We start from the raw sequence: 17,114 nt of genomic DNA, 5'->3' as shown, positions 1-17,114 counted from the left end.
CCCATCAATGGATCAGTGGATAAATAGTGACATAGTCACATAATGGAATACTACACAATGATTAACAACAACAGTGAATCTGTGAAACATCTCATAAAATGTTGGAATCTGGAAGGCATTATGCTGAGTGAAATTAGTCAGTTGCAAAAGGACAAATATTGTATGAAACCACTGTTATAAGAACTCACAAAATAGTTTAGACAGAAAAAAATATTCTTTGATGGTTATGAAGGTGGGGAGGGAGGGAGAAGGGTATTTACTAACTAGATAAACCAAAACCAAACCCATTGCCCTTGAGTCAATTCCAACTCATAGCAACCCTATAGGACGGAGTGGAACTGCCCCATATGGTTTCCAAGGAGTACCTGGTGGATTCGAACTGCTGACCTTTTGGTTAACAGCCATAGCTCTCAACCACTATGGCACCAGGGTTTCCTACTAACTAGATAATAGACAATTATATTAGGTGAAGGGAAGGGCAACACACAATACAGGGGAAGTCAGCATAACTGGGCTAAACCAAAAGCAAAGAAGTTTCCTGAATACCATCAAATGCTTCGAAGGCCAGAGTAGCAGGGACGGGGGTTTGGGGACCATGGTTTCAGGGGACATATAGGTCAGTTGGCATAACAGAATGTATTAAGAAAACTTTCTGCATCCCACCTTGATGAGAGGTGTCTGGGGTTTTAAATGCTAGCAAGTGGTCATCTAAGATCCATCAATTGGTCTCAACCTGCCTAGAGCAAAGAAGAATGAAGAACACCAAAGATGTATAGTAAAGATGAGCCCAAGAGACAGAAAGGGCCACATAAACCAGAGACTTCCATTAGCCTGAGACTGGAAGAACTAGCAACTAGCCGGTGTCCAGCTACCACTGATCCCTGCCCTGACGGAACACAACAGAGAATCCCTGATGGAGCAGGAGAACAGTGGGATGCAGATCTCAAATTCTTGTAAAAAGACCAGGCTTAATGGTCTGACTGAGACTGGAGGGACCCTGGAGGTCATGGTCCCCGGACTCTTTGTTAGCCCAAGATTGGAACCATTCCTGAAGCCAACACTCTGGACAGGAATTGGACTGGACAGTAAGATAGATAATGGTACTAGTGAGGAGTGAGCTTCTTGGCTCGAGTAGATACATGAAACTATGTGGGCAACTCTTGTCTGGGGGCGAGATGAGAAGGCATGGAGGAACAGGAGCTGGTTGAATGGACATGGGGCATACAGGGTAGAGAGGTGGAATGTGCTGTCTCATTAGGAGAAGAGCAGCTAGGAGTACATAGCAGCGTGTGTATAACTTTTTATATGAGACAGTGACTTGATCTGTAAACTTTGACTTAAAGCACAATAAATTAATAAATTAAAAAAAAAGTTTGCCTTTCATATATTTAATCCATTGGGAACCGACTCTTTTGTTTGGTATGTGGTAGGGGTTAAATTTCATTTTCCCTCACATAGATAGCCAAAGCTCCCAGCACCATTTACTGAATGATCTATTCTTTCTTTGGTGATATGCAGCACCGCCTCTTTTTCCATTTATGCTTGAGTGTGTTTCTGAGTTCATTCTCATTCCATTGATCAGTTTCTTTATTCCTGGGCCAATACCATAAAAAACCATCCTAAAAACTATAGTTTTATAAAAACTATAGTTTTATAGTAAACTGGGATATCTGGTAGGGCCTCAGACTTTCCTTTTTCTTCTTTAAAGTGTCTTGGCTATCTTTGATGCTTTATTCTTTTATATAAATTTTAGAGTTGGTTTTCTAAGTTCCTCAAAAACCTTGTTGATCTTCTGATTGGAATTGCATGGAATCTATAGATAAATTTGGGATGAATTGATGTTTATATGGTAGGGTCTTTGAACACGAGCTGCCTTTGTTTTTAATTAGGTCTTCTTTAATGTGTTTCAACAAGATTTTATAGTTTTCTTTATAAAGGTCATATTAAACACCTTGGTTAGATTTATTCCTACATTTTGTTGCTATTATATCTCTTTCAATTTTTTCATTTCTAACTGTTATTAATGGATAAAACAGCCAAAATTGAATTTTTTAATCTTATAGTCTATCATCTTGTTAACATATTATTTCTAGTAATTTTCTAGTAGATTCTTGAATTTTTAATGCATATTTTCATACTGTGAAGTATGAATTTTGCTTATTCCTTTTCACTCCTTCCACCTTATATTTCCTTTCCTTGCCTTATTGCATTTCATAAGATTTTCAGTACGGTGTTGACTAGAAGTAGCAATAGTGATGGCGTTCCTGTCTTGTTCCTGATTTTAAAAGTATACGTTTCTGGCATTTCATCAGGAATGACATTTACTGTAGGTTTTTGGTAGATTTTCTTTATCAAGGCAAGGAAGCTCTCTCCTATTCCTCTTTTAATAGTTTCTAACGAAAAGGTCAGCAGTTCAAATCCACCAGCCACTTCTTGGAAATCCTATGTGGCAGTTCTACTCTGTCCTATAGGGCACTGTGAGTTGGAATCGACTTGGCGGCAACAGGGATCATGAATGGGGTGTTTAATTTTACCAGTCTCTCTTCTGCATTTATCGAGATAATCATTTAGTTTTTTTTTTTCTTCTGTTAATACGTTGAATGATATTTAAAATCTGAAGTTTGACCACCTTTGCATTCCTGGAGCAAAGCCAACCAATTTCTGATTTATTTATCTACCTTGTACAAGATGTAGTTTGGTAATATTTTGTTTAGGACTTTTCCTTATATGTTCACGAGTTAGATTGGTTTGTAATTTTACTGTCATATACTGTTCTTGTCTAGTTTTGCTATTGAGTTTATATTGGCTTGTTAGATTTTTTTTTTAATAATATTTTATTGTGTTTTCAGTGAAAGTTTATGTAGCAAATTATGTTCCCATTTAACAGCTACTACACAGTTACATGCTACATATGAACAGGAACTGATGGTACTGAAGGAAGAAGTCCCAGCTGCACTGAAGGCATTGGCGAAAAAACAAGGCTCCGGGAATTGATGGAATACCAGTTGAGGTATTTCAACAAATGGATGCAGTGCTGGAAGTGCTCACTTGTCTATGCCAAGAAATTTGGAAGACAGCTACCTGGCCAGCCAACTGGAAGAGATCCATATTTATGCTTATTTACAAGAAAGGTGATCAAACCCAATGTGGAAATTATCAAACCATATCATCAATATCACACGCAAGTAAAATTTTGCTGAAGATCATTGAAAAGCGGCTGCAGCAGTACATCCACAGGGAACTACCAGAAATTCAAGCCAGGTTTAGAAGAGGACATGGAACCAGGAATATCATTCCTGATGTCAGATGGATCCTGGCTGAAAGCAGAGAATACCAGAAAGATGTTTACTTGTGTTTTATTGACTATGCAAAGGCATTCAATTGTGTGGCTCATAACAAGTTATGGATAACATTTTGGAGAATGGGAATTCTGGAACACTTAATTATGCTCGTGAGGAATCTGCACATGGATTAAGAGGCAGTCATTTGAACAGAACAAGGGGATAGTGCATGGTTTAAAGTCAGGAAAAGTATGCGTCAGGGTTGTGTCCTTTCACCGTACCTATTCAATTTGTATGCTGAGCATATAATCCCAGAAACTGGTCTATATGAAGAAGAGCAGAGCATCAGGATTGGAGGACAATTGATACGCAGATGACACAACCTTGCTTGCAGAAAGTGAAGAGGATTTAAAGCACTTACTGATAAAGATCAAAGACCATAGCCTTCAGTACGGATTACACCTCAGCATAAAGAAAACAAATCTTCATGACTGGACCAATAAGCAACATCATGATAAATGGAGAAAGATTGAGGTTGTCAAGGATTTAATTTTACTTGGATTCACAATCAACACCCATGGAAGCAGCAGTCCAGAAATCTAAATATGCATTGCGTTGGGCAAATAGGCTGCAAGAGATCTCTTTAAAAGTATTAAAAAGCACAGGTGTCATCTTGAGGACTAAGGTGCACCTGACCCAAGCCATGGTGTTTTCAGTCGCCTCATAATGCGTGCAAACCTGGACAGTGAATAAGGAAGACCAAAAAAGAATTGATGCCTTTGAATTGTGGTGTCGGTGAAGAATGTTGAATATACGATGACTGCCAAAAGAATGAACAAATCCGTTTAGGAAGAAGTACCTCCAGAATGTTCCTTAGAAGCAAGGATGGCGAGACTATTTTGGACATGTTATCAGGAGGGATCAATCACTGGAGAAGGACATCATGCTTGGTAAAGTAGAGGGAAAAAGAGGAAGACCTTCAAGGAGATGGATTGACACAGTGGCTGCAACAATGGGCACAAGCTTAGCAACAATTGTGAGGATGCCACAGGACTGGGCAGTGTTTAATTGTGTTGTGCATAGGGTCATTATGAGTCAGAATCAACTCGATGACACCTAATGACAATAGCAACAAAGTAGAGGGTCAGCAAAAAAGAGGAAGACCCTCAACAACATGGATTGACACAGTGGCTGCCAACAATGGGCTCAAACACTGCAATGACTGTGAGGATGGCACAGGATCGGGCAGTGCTTTGTTCTGTTGTACACTGGGTCACCATGAGTCGGAATCGACTTGATGGCACCTAACAACAACAACAGAGATTGTTCGGAGACATAGGTTACATTTTTTTTTTTACAACGTGTTAACGTTGTTAATATCCTAGTGCATGTTTCACTTCTAATAATCTGGTTTCCCTGTCCCCTTACCCTTTCATCTTTGCTTTAGAGTAATAGTTGACCGTTTGGTCTCATGTTGATGATTTTGTAAAGGTGTGCAGTATGGCCTTTTAGATTTGACTAGGGATTACACTTTCTTTCATTCTCTAAAATAGTTTGTACAATATATGTATAATCTGTATCTTGGAAGGTTGGTAGAACTTTCCTATAAAATTCTCTAGGCCTGTTTTTTCTTGGGGAAAAGTTTAACTATTTCAGTTTTGAAATAGTTTAGGGATTATTTAAAAGAGTTATGGGACTATTGACATTTTCTATTCTGAATCTATTTTGATAAGTCTTATTTTCTTTGAATCTGCTCATTTTATCAAAATAATTGAAATTTTTGGCAAAGATTTATTCATAGTATTCTCTTGTCTTTTAAATTTTTACTGTATCTGATTTTATGCCCTTGCTTTCATTTCTAAATTTATTTCTGCCTTTTATTTTAAAATAAATCTCAGTATAGGTTTTATCTATTTTATTAGCCTTGAAAAAGACAAAATTTGAAATTGTTGAGCCTCCCTATTTAGTTTTTAGTCTAATAATCTCTTGTTTAACAGCTTTGTGGAGATATAATTTACATACCATAAAATTTTTGTACGGTTCAAGTAAATGGATTTATACAATTTGTGGTTTTATACATCTAGCTTCTTTCATTTAGCATGACGTGTTTGAGGTTCATCAATATTGTAGCATGTATCAGTAGTTAGTTCCTTTTTATAGCTGAGTACTTTTCCATCATGTAGATATATTTTGTTGATCCATTCAGCAGTTAATAGACATTTGGGTTATTTCTACTTTTTGGCTATTATGAATAATGCTGCTGTGAACGTTCCCATGCAATTCTTTGTGTGGACATGTGTTTTCCTTTCTCTTTGTTAGACATCTAGGAGTGGCATTGATGGGTTGTATGGTGATTCTATATTTAACTTTTTTAAAACTGCCAAACTGTTTTCCAAAGTGGCTGTACAATTTTACATTTCCACTAGCAATATATGAGGGTTTTAGTTGCTCCGTGTCCTTGCCAATATTTCTTATTGTCTTTATTTTTTATTACAGCCATCCTTGTGGGTATGAAGTGGTATCTCATTGTGGTTTTAATTTGCATTTCCCTAACGACTTATGCTGAGCATCTTTTCATATCCTTAATAGTTTTTCATAGATCTTTTTGGGGTAAAATGTCTCTTCAAATCTCTTGTCCATTTTTTTTAACCAGGTTTTCTGTCTTATTATTTAGTTCAAGAATTCTTTGTATTGTCGGATACTTAGGGTGCAAATATTTTCTCCCAATCTGGACTGTTCTCTCACTTTTTTTAATGATGTCTTTTGAAGTAACAAAAGTTTTAAATTATGGTGAAGCCCAATTTTATGACGTTTTCTTTTATGGATCATGCTTGTGGTGTCATATCTAAGAATTTTTTGCTTAAACCAAGTTGAGAAAGATTTTCTCCTATGTTTAGGTCATTGATTTGAGATTTTTTTCCTTTCTTTTCCTTTTTATTGTAGTAAAAAATATATAACAAAATGTTTGCCAATTCAAAAGTTTTTACCGTATACTTCAGTGACATTGATTACACTCATCATGTTGTGCAGCCATTACCGCTGTCCTTTTCAAATGACTCCACCGCTGTTAACAGAAACTCCTCGGAGCCCCTAAGCAGTGGTTCCCCGTTTCCCTCCCCCATCGCTGGTAACCACTAATAAGCTTTGGTCTCTATACATTTGCTTGTTTCGTATAAATGGGGTGATAACAATATTTGTCCCTTTGTGACTGACTTATTTCACTCAGCATCATGATTTCAAGGTTCATCCATGTTGTAACATATATCGGGACTTCATTTCTCTTTATGGCTGAGTAATATTCCATTGTACGTATATACTACATTTTGTTTATTCGTGTGTTGATGGACACTTGGGTTGTTTCCATCTTTTGGTTATTGTGAATAGTGCTGCAGTGAACATTGGTGTAAAGGTTTCTGTTTGTGTTCCTGCTTTCAACTCTTTTTGGGTATGTACCTAGGATTGGGATTGCTAGATCTGTGGTATTTTCTTATGTTAAACTTTTTGAGGAACCTCCAAAATTTCCCGCAGTGACTTTACCATTTTCCTGCTAGCAGTGGATGAGGGTCCCAGTTTTTCCACATTCTTGCCCACACTTGTTATTTTCCATTTTTTTATCGTCATTCTATTGGGAATGATGTGATATCTCATTGTGATTTTGATTTGCATCTCCCAATTCACTAATGGTGGGAGAAAGATATGGCAGTTGCTTCTGTAAAGATTACAGCCTTGGACACCCTATGGTGTCGCTGTGAGTTGCAGTGGTCTTGACGGCAGTGGTTTTTGTTTTTTTGGTTAATGACTAATGACACTGAGTGTCTTTTCATGTGCTTGTTGGCCATTTGTATATTCTCTATAGTGAAATGTCCATTCAAGTCTTTTGCCAATTTTTCAGTTAGGTTGTCTTTTTGTTGTTAAGTTTAGGGGTTCCCTATGTATTCTGGATATTAAACCCTTATCAGATATATGGTTCTCCAAATTTTCTCCCAGTCTGTAGGTTATCTTTTCACTTTGTTGATAAAGTCCTTTGATGAACAAAAGTTTTTAACTCTTACGAGGCCCCATTTGCTGCTTGTGTTTTTGGTATCATATGTATTTTTCTTATATCAGCATATAAAGCTATAAATTTCTAAGCATTGCTTTACCTGGCATCCCATAAAGTTTTGTTATATTGTGTTTTCATTTTCATTCAGTTGAAATTATTTTCTAATTTCCCTTGTGATTTCTTTTTTGACCCTTGGGTTATTTAGAAGTGTGTGGGTTAATTTCTGAATATTTTTGTATTTCCAAATTTCCTTTTTTTTTTTTTAATTTATTCAGTTGCAACCAGAGAACACACTTTGTACGATTTAAGTCCTTTAAAATTTACTGAGATTTGACTTTTGGTCTAGCATGTGTTCTGTCTTGGAGAATGTTCTGCTTAGTTTAATAGTCTTTTACTAATGCGTTTAATCCATTTAAATTTGTTGTGATTACTGATACGTGTTTACTTTTTCCCTACTGTCTATTTGCTTTATATTTATTATGACTTTTTCTCCTTTCTTACCTTTTTATTTAAAACTTAATTGACTGGTTTTCTTCTTGTATTTATTTTCTTATCCTTAAAAAAAAAAGTCCTGGTTTCAAAGTTGTACATTTTTTTTTCCTGTTATTCTATTGGCCACTCTTGAAATTTTACTGTGAATGCTTAAAGTCTAAAGTTAATATCTCAAAGTGCTAACCTTGAAATAATGTGTAAGAACTTAGCATGCTTAACTCTAATACCCTTACCTTTACCTTTCATGTTATTTTTGTCCAGTATTTTAATTTTCTTCTCTTTCGATCTCATAGATTGGACATGTTATTTATCATCAGACATCACATTTATCTTTATTTCATACAGAATTCTTTTTTTTTAGGGTATTATCATGGGAGAAATTTTTTTATTGCGGGAAAGATATATGTAGCAAAACATTTGCCAATTCAACAATTTTTACATGTAAAGTCAGTGACATTGGTTATGTTCATCATATCTTGCACAATTACCACTATTCTGTTCCAAATTACTCCACATCATTAACAGACAGTGCCTAAGCAATAACTTCCCCTTCCCCCTCCCTTACACCCCTTGTAACCATTAATAAGCTTTTGTCGCAATACATTGGCCTGTGTCATGTAAGTCAGATCATAGAGTATTTCTCCTTTGGTGACTGAGTTATTTCACTCAGCGTAACTTTTGTTTCATATTTTTTAATTGTACTTTAGATGAAGGTTTACAGAACAAACTAGCTTCTCATTAAACAGTTAGTACACATATCATTTTATGACATTGGTTACCAACCGCACAACATGTCAACACTCTCCTTTCTTGACCCTGGATTCCCTATTACCAGCTTTCCTGTCCCTTCCTGCCTTCTAGTCCTTGCCCCTGGGCTGGTGTGCCCCTTTAGTCTTGTTTTGTTTTATGGGCCTGTCTAATCTGTGGCTGAAGGGTGAACCTCAGGAGTGACTTCATCACTGAGCTAAAAGGGTGTCTGGGAGCCATACTCTCAGGGTTTATTCAGTCTCTGTGAGGCCAGTAAGTCTGGTCTTTTTTTGTGAGTTAGAATTTTGTTTTACATTTTCCTCCAGCTCTGTCTGGGACACTCTCCTATGATCCCTGTTCAAGCAGCCAGTGATGGTACTCGGACACATCTAGTTGTACTGGACTCAGTCTGGTGGAGGCTGTGGTAGTTGTGGTCCATTAGTCCTTTGGACTAATCTTTCCCTGTGTCTTTAGTTTTCTCTATTCTGCCTTGGTCCTGAAGGGTTGAGATCAGTGGAGTATTTTACATGGCCACTCACAGGCTTTTAAGACCCCATATGGTACTTACTGGATTGTAGAACATTTTCTTTATAAACTTATGTTATGCTGGTTGAGCTAGATGTTCCCTGAGACCGTGGTTCCCATAGCTCATATAGAGTTCTTGCTTAGACTTAACCTCTGCTTCACTCCCCCCCGCCCCCCATACACACCATTTGGTCTTGTGTCTTGGCCCTTTCTTTTGGAATAATTTTCCTTCTTTCTGAAGTATATTTTTTGAAAGTTCCTTTGGTATAAGTGTTGATAGGACATTTTCTGTTTCCGTTAAAATATTCTTATTTGACTCTTATTTTTGAATGATAGATTTGCTTGGTACATAACTCTAGGTTGATAGTTATTGTCTCTCAACATGCTAAATATATTCCGTTGTCTACAGGTTTCTATTGTTGCTATTGAGAAGTCTCCGTCAATCTAACCTCATTCCTTAAAAAGTGATCTATCATTTATCTCTGTTTTTTAATATTCTTTATTTGCATTTGTGTCCCTCACTATTACAGTATCTCTAAGTGTGGCTGTCCTGATAAGTTTGATTGATGAGTCATCAGTTCTGGAGAATTCTTAGCGTTATCTCCTAATACATTGCCTCTCTAGCATTCTCTATTTTCTCCTTCTAAGACTCTGGTTAGAAATGTTTAGATCTTTACATTCTATATTGAAAATCTCTTATTCTCTGATGAATATTATCTCTCTGGTATACTCTTTATTTTTTCAGTACTATCTTTGAGGTCCCCAACTCTTTCTTCAATTGTATTTAAACTACTGTTTTATCAGTTTACAGGTAGTCCTTGGATTATGAATGAGTTCCATTCCTAAGTCTGTCTTTAAGTAGAATTTGTATGTAAGTTGGAACAGTTAGGTATGGTTCGTATCTAATGTCAGTTAGTTAAATGTTTGTCTTAGTATACAGTATATAGTGTAACTTTCTATGCATAAAAACGTTAAACACTTCCAGGTAGACTAAAACATCTTTAACATAATAATACAGTAATAATTGTTTTGATGCGTGTCACAATGTAGTGCCCATTCTTTATTATGAACCATTGTATGTACCCTGAATTTTTAATATAATAAGTTTTACAGGGGTTGGTTTGTAACTGTGGGTTGTACATAAGTCGGATGTTTGTAACCTGGGGACTGTCTACATGGAGTTTTCATTTCAAGAATTTGAAGAGTTTCTCATTTCTATTTTTTTTTTTTGCTATGTTTTTAGATTCTTCTAGTCATTGTTGATTTTTTTTTTTCTTTTTTGCTCATTTTTTGTTAGTTTTTCTTTTTTGCCTTCAATGTTTCATAAGCATTCTATGATCTATCTGGTAATTTTCATTTTAGAAATACTTAGAGACCTACATCTGCTTGTTGTTTTTGCTGATTCTATTGTGATAATTTATTTACTTTTAAATGTGTGTTTGGTGATATGTGATGGAGAACTTGTTATTTTGTGGAAAAACTGGAAGCTGAAATTCAGAGTCCTTTTCCCCTAAAAAGCACCATCCAGTAGAAGTTCCTGTGATAATGAAAATGTTCTATATCTGCATTGTTTAATATGGTGACCAGTAGCTAAATATGGCTAGCAAACACTTGAAATGTGGAGTACAGCTCAGTGTGCACCCTACAGGGTCAGACAGACCATATGGAGTCTTCAGAAGGAGCATGGCTTGATAGGAACCCTTTGGAGTGCGGGGGGTGGGGGGGGTCATGTGGGGACTTGCAGAGGAAGTGTGGCTTAGTGGGAACCCTCCGAGGTACCGGTGGGCTGTGTGGGGCTAGCACAAGGAATTGGGACACTGGTGCTGGCAGGAAGTCTTTGGGGCACCAGTTTCCATATTGAGAGGGCCATGGGAAGGTTATCTCCAAGCCAAGTCTGCAAGTTTGTGCCAAGTGACTACATGTTCTGGGCACATGGCTGAGCAGAGTTCTGTTGGACGTCCTCACATCCATTCCACTGACCCACACTGTGCAACAGCTGGAAACCACAGGGGAGTCCCTTCCTCCTGCAGTACCCTCTGTTGAGAAAGCTTAACTTACATGCTCATTTTAAAGGAGAAATGTTTACTAGAATTCCATCTATTATCACACAACATCTATTGAAGAGTGAACTTGGAGCTAAAAGGCAATAAATTGATAAGTGGTACACAAGATAGCAAATGCTGTTTAAATTAACAGGCCATCCTTTGAGGTTGACATTTTTATAAGTATCCCTGGTCCTTAGTATATTCATTACTGAAAACCTCCAACTTAGAGATCTTGTTGTTGTTGTTTTTAGGTGCCATCGAGTTGATTCCAACTCACAGCGACCCCTACGCATAACAGAACAAAACACTGCCCAGTCGTGCGCCATCCTTACAATTGTTGTTATGCTTGAGCTCATTGTTGCAGCCACTGTGTCAATCCACCTCGTTGAGGGTCTTCCTCTTTCCCGCTAACCCTGTACTTTGCTGAGCATAATGTCCTTCCCCAGGGACTGATCCCTCCTGACAACATGTCCAAAGTATGTAGGACACAGTCTTGCCATCTTTGCTTCTAAGGAGCACTCTGGTTGCACTTCTTCCAAGACAGATTTGTTCGTTCTTTGGGCAGTCCATGGTGTATTCAATATTCTTCGCCAACACCACAATTCAAAGGCGTCAATTCTTCTTCAGTCTTCCTTCTTCATTGTCCAGCTTTCACATGCATATTATGCGATTGAAAATACCATGGCTTGGGTCAGGTGCATCTTAGCCTTCAAGGTGGCATCTTCACTTTTCAACACTTTAAAGAGATCCTTTGTGGCAGATTACCCAATGCAACGTGTCGTGTGATTTCTTGACTGCCGTTTCCATGGCTGTTGATTGTGGACCTAAGTAAAATGAAATCCTTGACAACTTCAGTCCTTTCTCCATTTATCAAGATGTAGCTTATTGGTGCAATTGTGAGGATTTTGTTTTCTTTATGTTGAGGTGTAATCCATACTGAAGGCTGTGGTTTCTGATCTTCAGTAGTAATTGTTTCAAGTCCTCTTCAGTTTCAGCAAGCAAGGTTGTGTCATCTGCATAGTGCAGGTTATTAATGAGTCTTCCTCCAATCCTGATGCCTCGTTCTTCTTCATTAGTCCAGCTTCTGGGATTATTTGCTCAGCATACAGATTAAGTAGGTATGGTGAAGGGATTCAACCCTGACGCACACCTTTCCTGACTTCAAACCAATCAGTATTCCCTTGTTCTGTCTGAACAGCTGCCTCTTGATCTGTGTAAAGGTACCTCATGAGCACAATTAAGTGTTCTGGAATTCCCATTCTTCACAATGTTATCCATAATTTGTTATGATCCACACAATCGAATGCCTTTGCATAGTCAATAAAACACAGGTAAACATCCTTCTGGTGTTCTCTGCTTTCAGCCAGGATCCATCTGACATCAGGGATGATATAACTGGTTCCATGTCCTCTTCTGAAATCGGACTGAATTTCTGGCAGTCCCTGTCGAGATACTGCTGCAGCTGTTTTTGAATGTTTTTCAGCAAAATTTTGATTACATGTAATATTAATGCTATTGTTCTATAATTTCCACATTTGGTTGGATCACCTTTCTTGGGAATAGGGATAAATATGGATCTCTTCCAGTCAGTTGGCCAGGAAGCTGTCTTCCATATTTCTTGGCATAGGCGAGTGAGCACCTCCGGCGCTGCATCTGTTTGTTGAAACATCTCAATTGATATTCCGTCAATTCCTGGATCCTTGTTTTTCGCCAGTACCTTCAGAGCAGCTTGGACTTCTTCCTTCAGTACCATCAGTTCCTGATAATTTACTGCCTCTTGAAATGGTTGAACATCAAGTAATTCTTTTTGGTATAATGACTCTGTGTATTCCTTCCATCTTCTTTTGATGCTTCCTGCATCGTTTAATATTTTCCCCATAGAATCCTTCACTATTGCAACTCAAGGCTTGAATTTTATCTTCAGTTCTTTCAGCTTGAGAAACGCCAAGCGTGTTCTTCCCTTTTGGTTTTCTATCTCCAGCTCTTTGCACATGTCATTTTCATAGTTTACTTTGTCTTCTTGAGCCACCCTTTGAAATCTTCTGTTCAGTTCTTTTACTTTATCATTTGTTCCTTTTGCTTTAGCTGCTTGACGTTCTTGAGCAAGCTTCAGAGTCTCATCTGACGTCCACCTTGGTCTTTTCTTTCTTTCCTGTCTTTTCAGTGACCTCTTGCTTTTTTCAAGTATGATGTCCTTGATGTCATTCCACAACTCATCTGGTCTTCGGTCACTAGTGTTCAGTGCATCAAATCTTTTCTTCAGGTGGCCTCTAAATTCAGGTGGGATATACTGAAGGTCTTTTGAGTGCTTTCCAACCTGGGGGGCTCATCTTCCAGCGCTTTATCAGACAGTATTCTGCTACTGTTCATAAGGTTTTTACTGGCTAATGCTTTTCAAAAGTAGACTGCCTGGTTCTTTTTCCTAGTCTCTCTTAGTCTGGAAGCTCAGCTGAAACCTGTCCTCCATGGGTGACCCTAATGGTATCTGAATACCGGTGGCATAGCTTCCAGCATCGCAGCAACACGCAAGCCCCCACAGTACGACAAACTGACAGACACGTGGGGGAATAGAGATCTTAGGAAGTAGAAAATTAAGTTGTTATATATTATCTCTTAGATGAAACCTCCAGGGTGCCCTAAGTAGAAGTTACTCTAGATTGTCATCTGTTTACTTCCATCTCACACCCAAGGAAGTAAATGTTTCTTTTCTTTTTTATAGATTACTCCACATTCTTCTTTTAGATCCATGTTTTGTAGGAGTTCATACATACCTTTCTAAACTTGATGACAGCCTTAACATTATGCATTAAAAACTTATTTCCTCATTTTCAGTATGCTTTTAAGAACATATATATTTATATGGCATCCTGAGTGCAGGATAAACCTAGATATTTAGGACTTCAGATAATTTGGAATGATGTGTAAATGTATATGCAAATTAAAATCTTCTTAATGCTATTTATAGCTTAGATGAAGGGTTGATATTCAGTTGGATTTGTTAGTATCTTATCTAATTGGTCAGTGGCATGATGCCTTAGTCATTGTGTTGATGGATGCATATTTTGAATATCAACTCTGCTTCCTTGTGCAATAGGTGCTTTATATGGTTCATTAGTGCATATATATAAGGTAAAATCCTTGAGCCTTGTGCAGAGTTTTTAGATTTTCCAGGGAGAGATACTTTCTTGCTTGGTAATAGATTGACTCTTTAGCAGTAAACTTTCCTGCACATAGCCTGTTCTAGGAAAAACAATTTATATATATATATATGTTCTAACAACAGAGGATCAGTTTTCATTACAAACAAATTATTAGTGAAACAATTCTTACTGAAATATTTTTCCCAAATCTTGTATTATTTGATCCTTTCACTATTTTATATAGGTTCTTTAACATTTTTGTTGTAAAATTCTTGGCTTTTTTTGTGCAGTCACATCTACTGTATTTTGTAGCTGATTCAAAGCACGTTTACATTGTTTACGGTTGCCAACCTTCTCCTAATTCATATCTTTAGTATCTTTGTTGATTCTTCTAATACTTCTAAGTATACAGGTATACTTAATTGAATTTTTTCTTAATTTAGGTAATAGTAGCAGAAATTATATTTAAAAGCTTTTTGTGTTTTGAGAATAAACATGCTTTAAAAATTACCATTAAATGGCTCCCTGGTTACAAAAAAACACAATTCATATAACTTTTCTGTGTTTCAGAAACCTTTTTCCAAAAAGGACAAAGGAACTCAAATCAGTTGCCCATAGTGCTCCTGGTTGGAAATTATTTGGTAAAGTACCTCCCAGAGAGAACCTTCAGAAAACTTCCAAAATCATTCAGCAGGTAAGTACTAATATAGCCATGTAGTTTGTCTTATCTTTTCAAGCATTCTGTTCATGATAATTAACCATATCCTAGTATTACTGTTATTTTTCTAGATAAAAACTTTTGGGATTATAGATATTTATAGTAGCTTTCTTAAATTTTTTTAAAAACATATCACAGATTTTCAGTTACCTTTTGTGGTTTTGTGAAAATTCTTTAAAGTAATAAAACTTTGATTTTCTTTCCTAGTTGTTTGTTGGATAGCTTTTTTTTGTCTGTCTTACTTATTTAATTACTCTCACCACATATTTTGATTCCCAACTGAATATGGTAACATTTGCCAGTAGCACAGATTTTATGGGGTTAGTAGTTATGGACTGATGAAATAGTAGATAGCAAAAAACTGAGTAAATTATGAGGTTGAACTTTTTCCTTTGTTTCACTTCCCTGATGTTCTGCCTAAACCAAGGACTTCGTAAATGAGAAGGCTGGGTACATAATCCATTTCTACTAATTTAGGATCCGGTACTTCTGATAGTTGCATTAATGTCTGTATCCTTGAATTCTCAAGCATCTCAGATCTTATTTGACTTATGAACTTGTGCTCCTTAGTACTGGGAGACAGTAAGACTGAAAAGTAGTGAGACTGGATCAGTTTGCATGCTGCGTTTTTAAGTTCAGAGAAGTTGTTGTTCAGAAGGAGATGTACAATGAACTGATTGCTACTTCTTTCTTTCCCAATCATAGTTTACCAGATATAACACAACTGGCATTTATAAAAAATATCACATCCATATTGGAAAAAATACCTTTCCTTTAATGATTTAATAGCGTTCTTTTCATTGATGAAAAAGCTAAAAACAACAACAAAAATCCTGGTTTCCCAAATAATATAGGGAAATAGTGATTAGGTCTTTAAAAACTTTTATTGCAATTAATTTTATTTACAAGTAATTAAGTTTTAAATAGTTTTTATAGCTGCTGGGATTAAAACAGTAGTGCCTAGGCACCCTGGTGTGCTGCAGCTAACACACAGGGGCATCATAAAAAACCAAAGCCAAACCCATTGCCCTCAAGTCGATTCTGACTCATAGGGACCCTGTAGGACAGAGTAGTACTGCAATAGGGTTTCCAAGGCTGTAATCGTTACGGAAGCAGACTACATCTTTCGCCCGTGGAACAGCTGGTGGGTTCCAACTGCTGACCTTTTTGGTTAGCAGCTGAGTGCTTCGCCCCTGTGCCACCAGGGCTCCTTAACATACAGGGGCACCATAAAATTATTTTTAAAATTTGAGGCAAATAGTGATACTCCACATGTGTCGGCTACCTCGCAGAGTGTAGACTTAAAGTAGTACACAGTTTTAGCATTAGATGGTGATCCATTCTTTTATTTGACATCATATCTTTGTGAATCTGGGTTTTCTGAGGTTGCTGTGATAAAAATCAGATACTGTGCAAAAATCAGTGTGGAATTGGAAATGAGGGTGGTGGTGTCCTGTCTGATTTCAAGGTTTGAGAAAACTGTACAGTGCCCAACAGGTATATATGTCCAATTAGTAGTTAGTCGTGTGTGTGTTTTTTAAGAATAAAGCTTTTTCCTTCAATTCATGTGTATTGTTTTTTCAAATGGTTACTAAATGTAAGGACATAAATTCTTATTAAATTGTTTGGACGTAACTACTTATTAAACAGAACTGCTAGGTATTTGTTTTGGTCTAGGTGGTGCTGTAAAAAAAATTACTGAGGCACTAAGGGCACTGTTAGCCAAGAAAGTTGGGGAGCCTCTGCTACAATGACATTTTAAGTTTTAGTTCTTCTCTTTTTGGTAAAATCTGAAAGTAACTTCTCTTGGCTAGAGTTTTTCCAGAAGACCAAGTTTGCCCTCTAGAGGCAAAACGGATATCTTGCTATTGAAGGTTTTTACTACAGGTGTCCTTAATTCTATTGTACAAACCAGTTGCTGTTCAGTTGATTCTGCCTCGGCGACCCTGCGTACGTTAGAGTAGAACTGTGCTCCATAGGGTTTTCAATGGTTGAGTTTCTGGGAGTAGGTCACTAAGCCTTTCTTGCGAGGTGCCTCTGGATGGACTTGAACCACCAACCTTTTGGTTAGCAGTAGAGCATGTTAACCATTTGTACCATCCAGGGACTCAGACTTTACAGTAA

At 37.2% G+C, this 17,114-nt stretch overlaps 1 protein-coding gene across 3 annotated transcripts in view; it reads left to right on the top strand.

The window, feature by feature from the left end:
• Positions 1–17,114, top strand: part of TBC1D12 (TBC1 domain family member 12) — a 134,830-nt gene that overhangs the window by 27,485 nt on the left and 90,231 nt on the right. Inside the window, exon 2 of one of the 3 annotated variants that reach the window (XM_064269564.1) lies at positions 14,843–14,966. In XM_064269564.1, the coding sequence (XP_064125634.1) occupies positions 14,843–14,966 (124 nt within the window). Of the gene's footprint in view, positions 1–14,842; positions 14,967–17,114 lie in introns of those variants that run through there. The other 2 variants (XM_064269566.1, XM_064269565.1) reach the window with 2 other exon arrangements.

Source organism: Loxodonta africana, chromosome 16 (genome assembly GCF_030014295.1).
Source record: "Loxodonta africana isolate mLoxAfr1 chromosome 16, mLoxAfr1.hap2, whole genome shotgun sequence".
In the NCBI taxonomy this organism is placed as follows: Eukaryota; Metazoa; Chordata; class Mammalia; order Proboscidea; family Elephantidae; genus Loxodonta; species Loxodonta africana.
The sequence above is the reverse complement of the archived record's forward strand: the minus strand, read 5'-3'. Positions and strand labels throughout refer to the sequence as shown.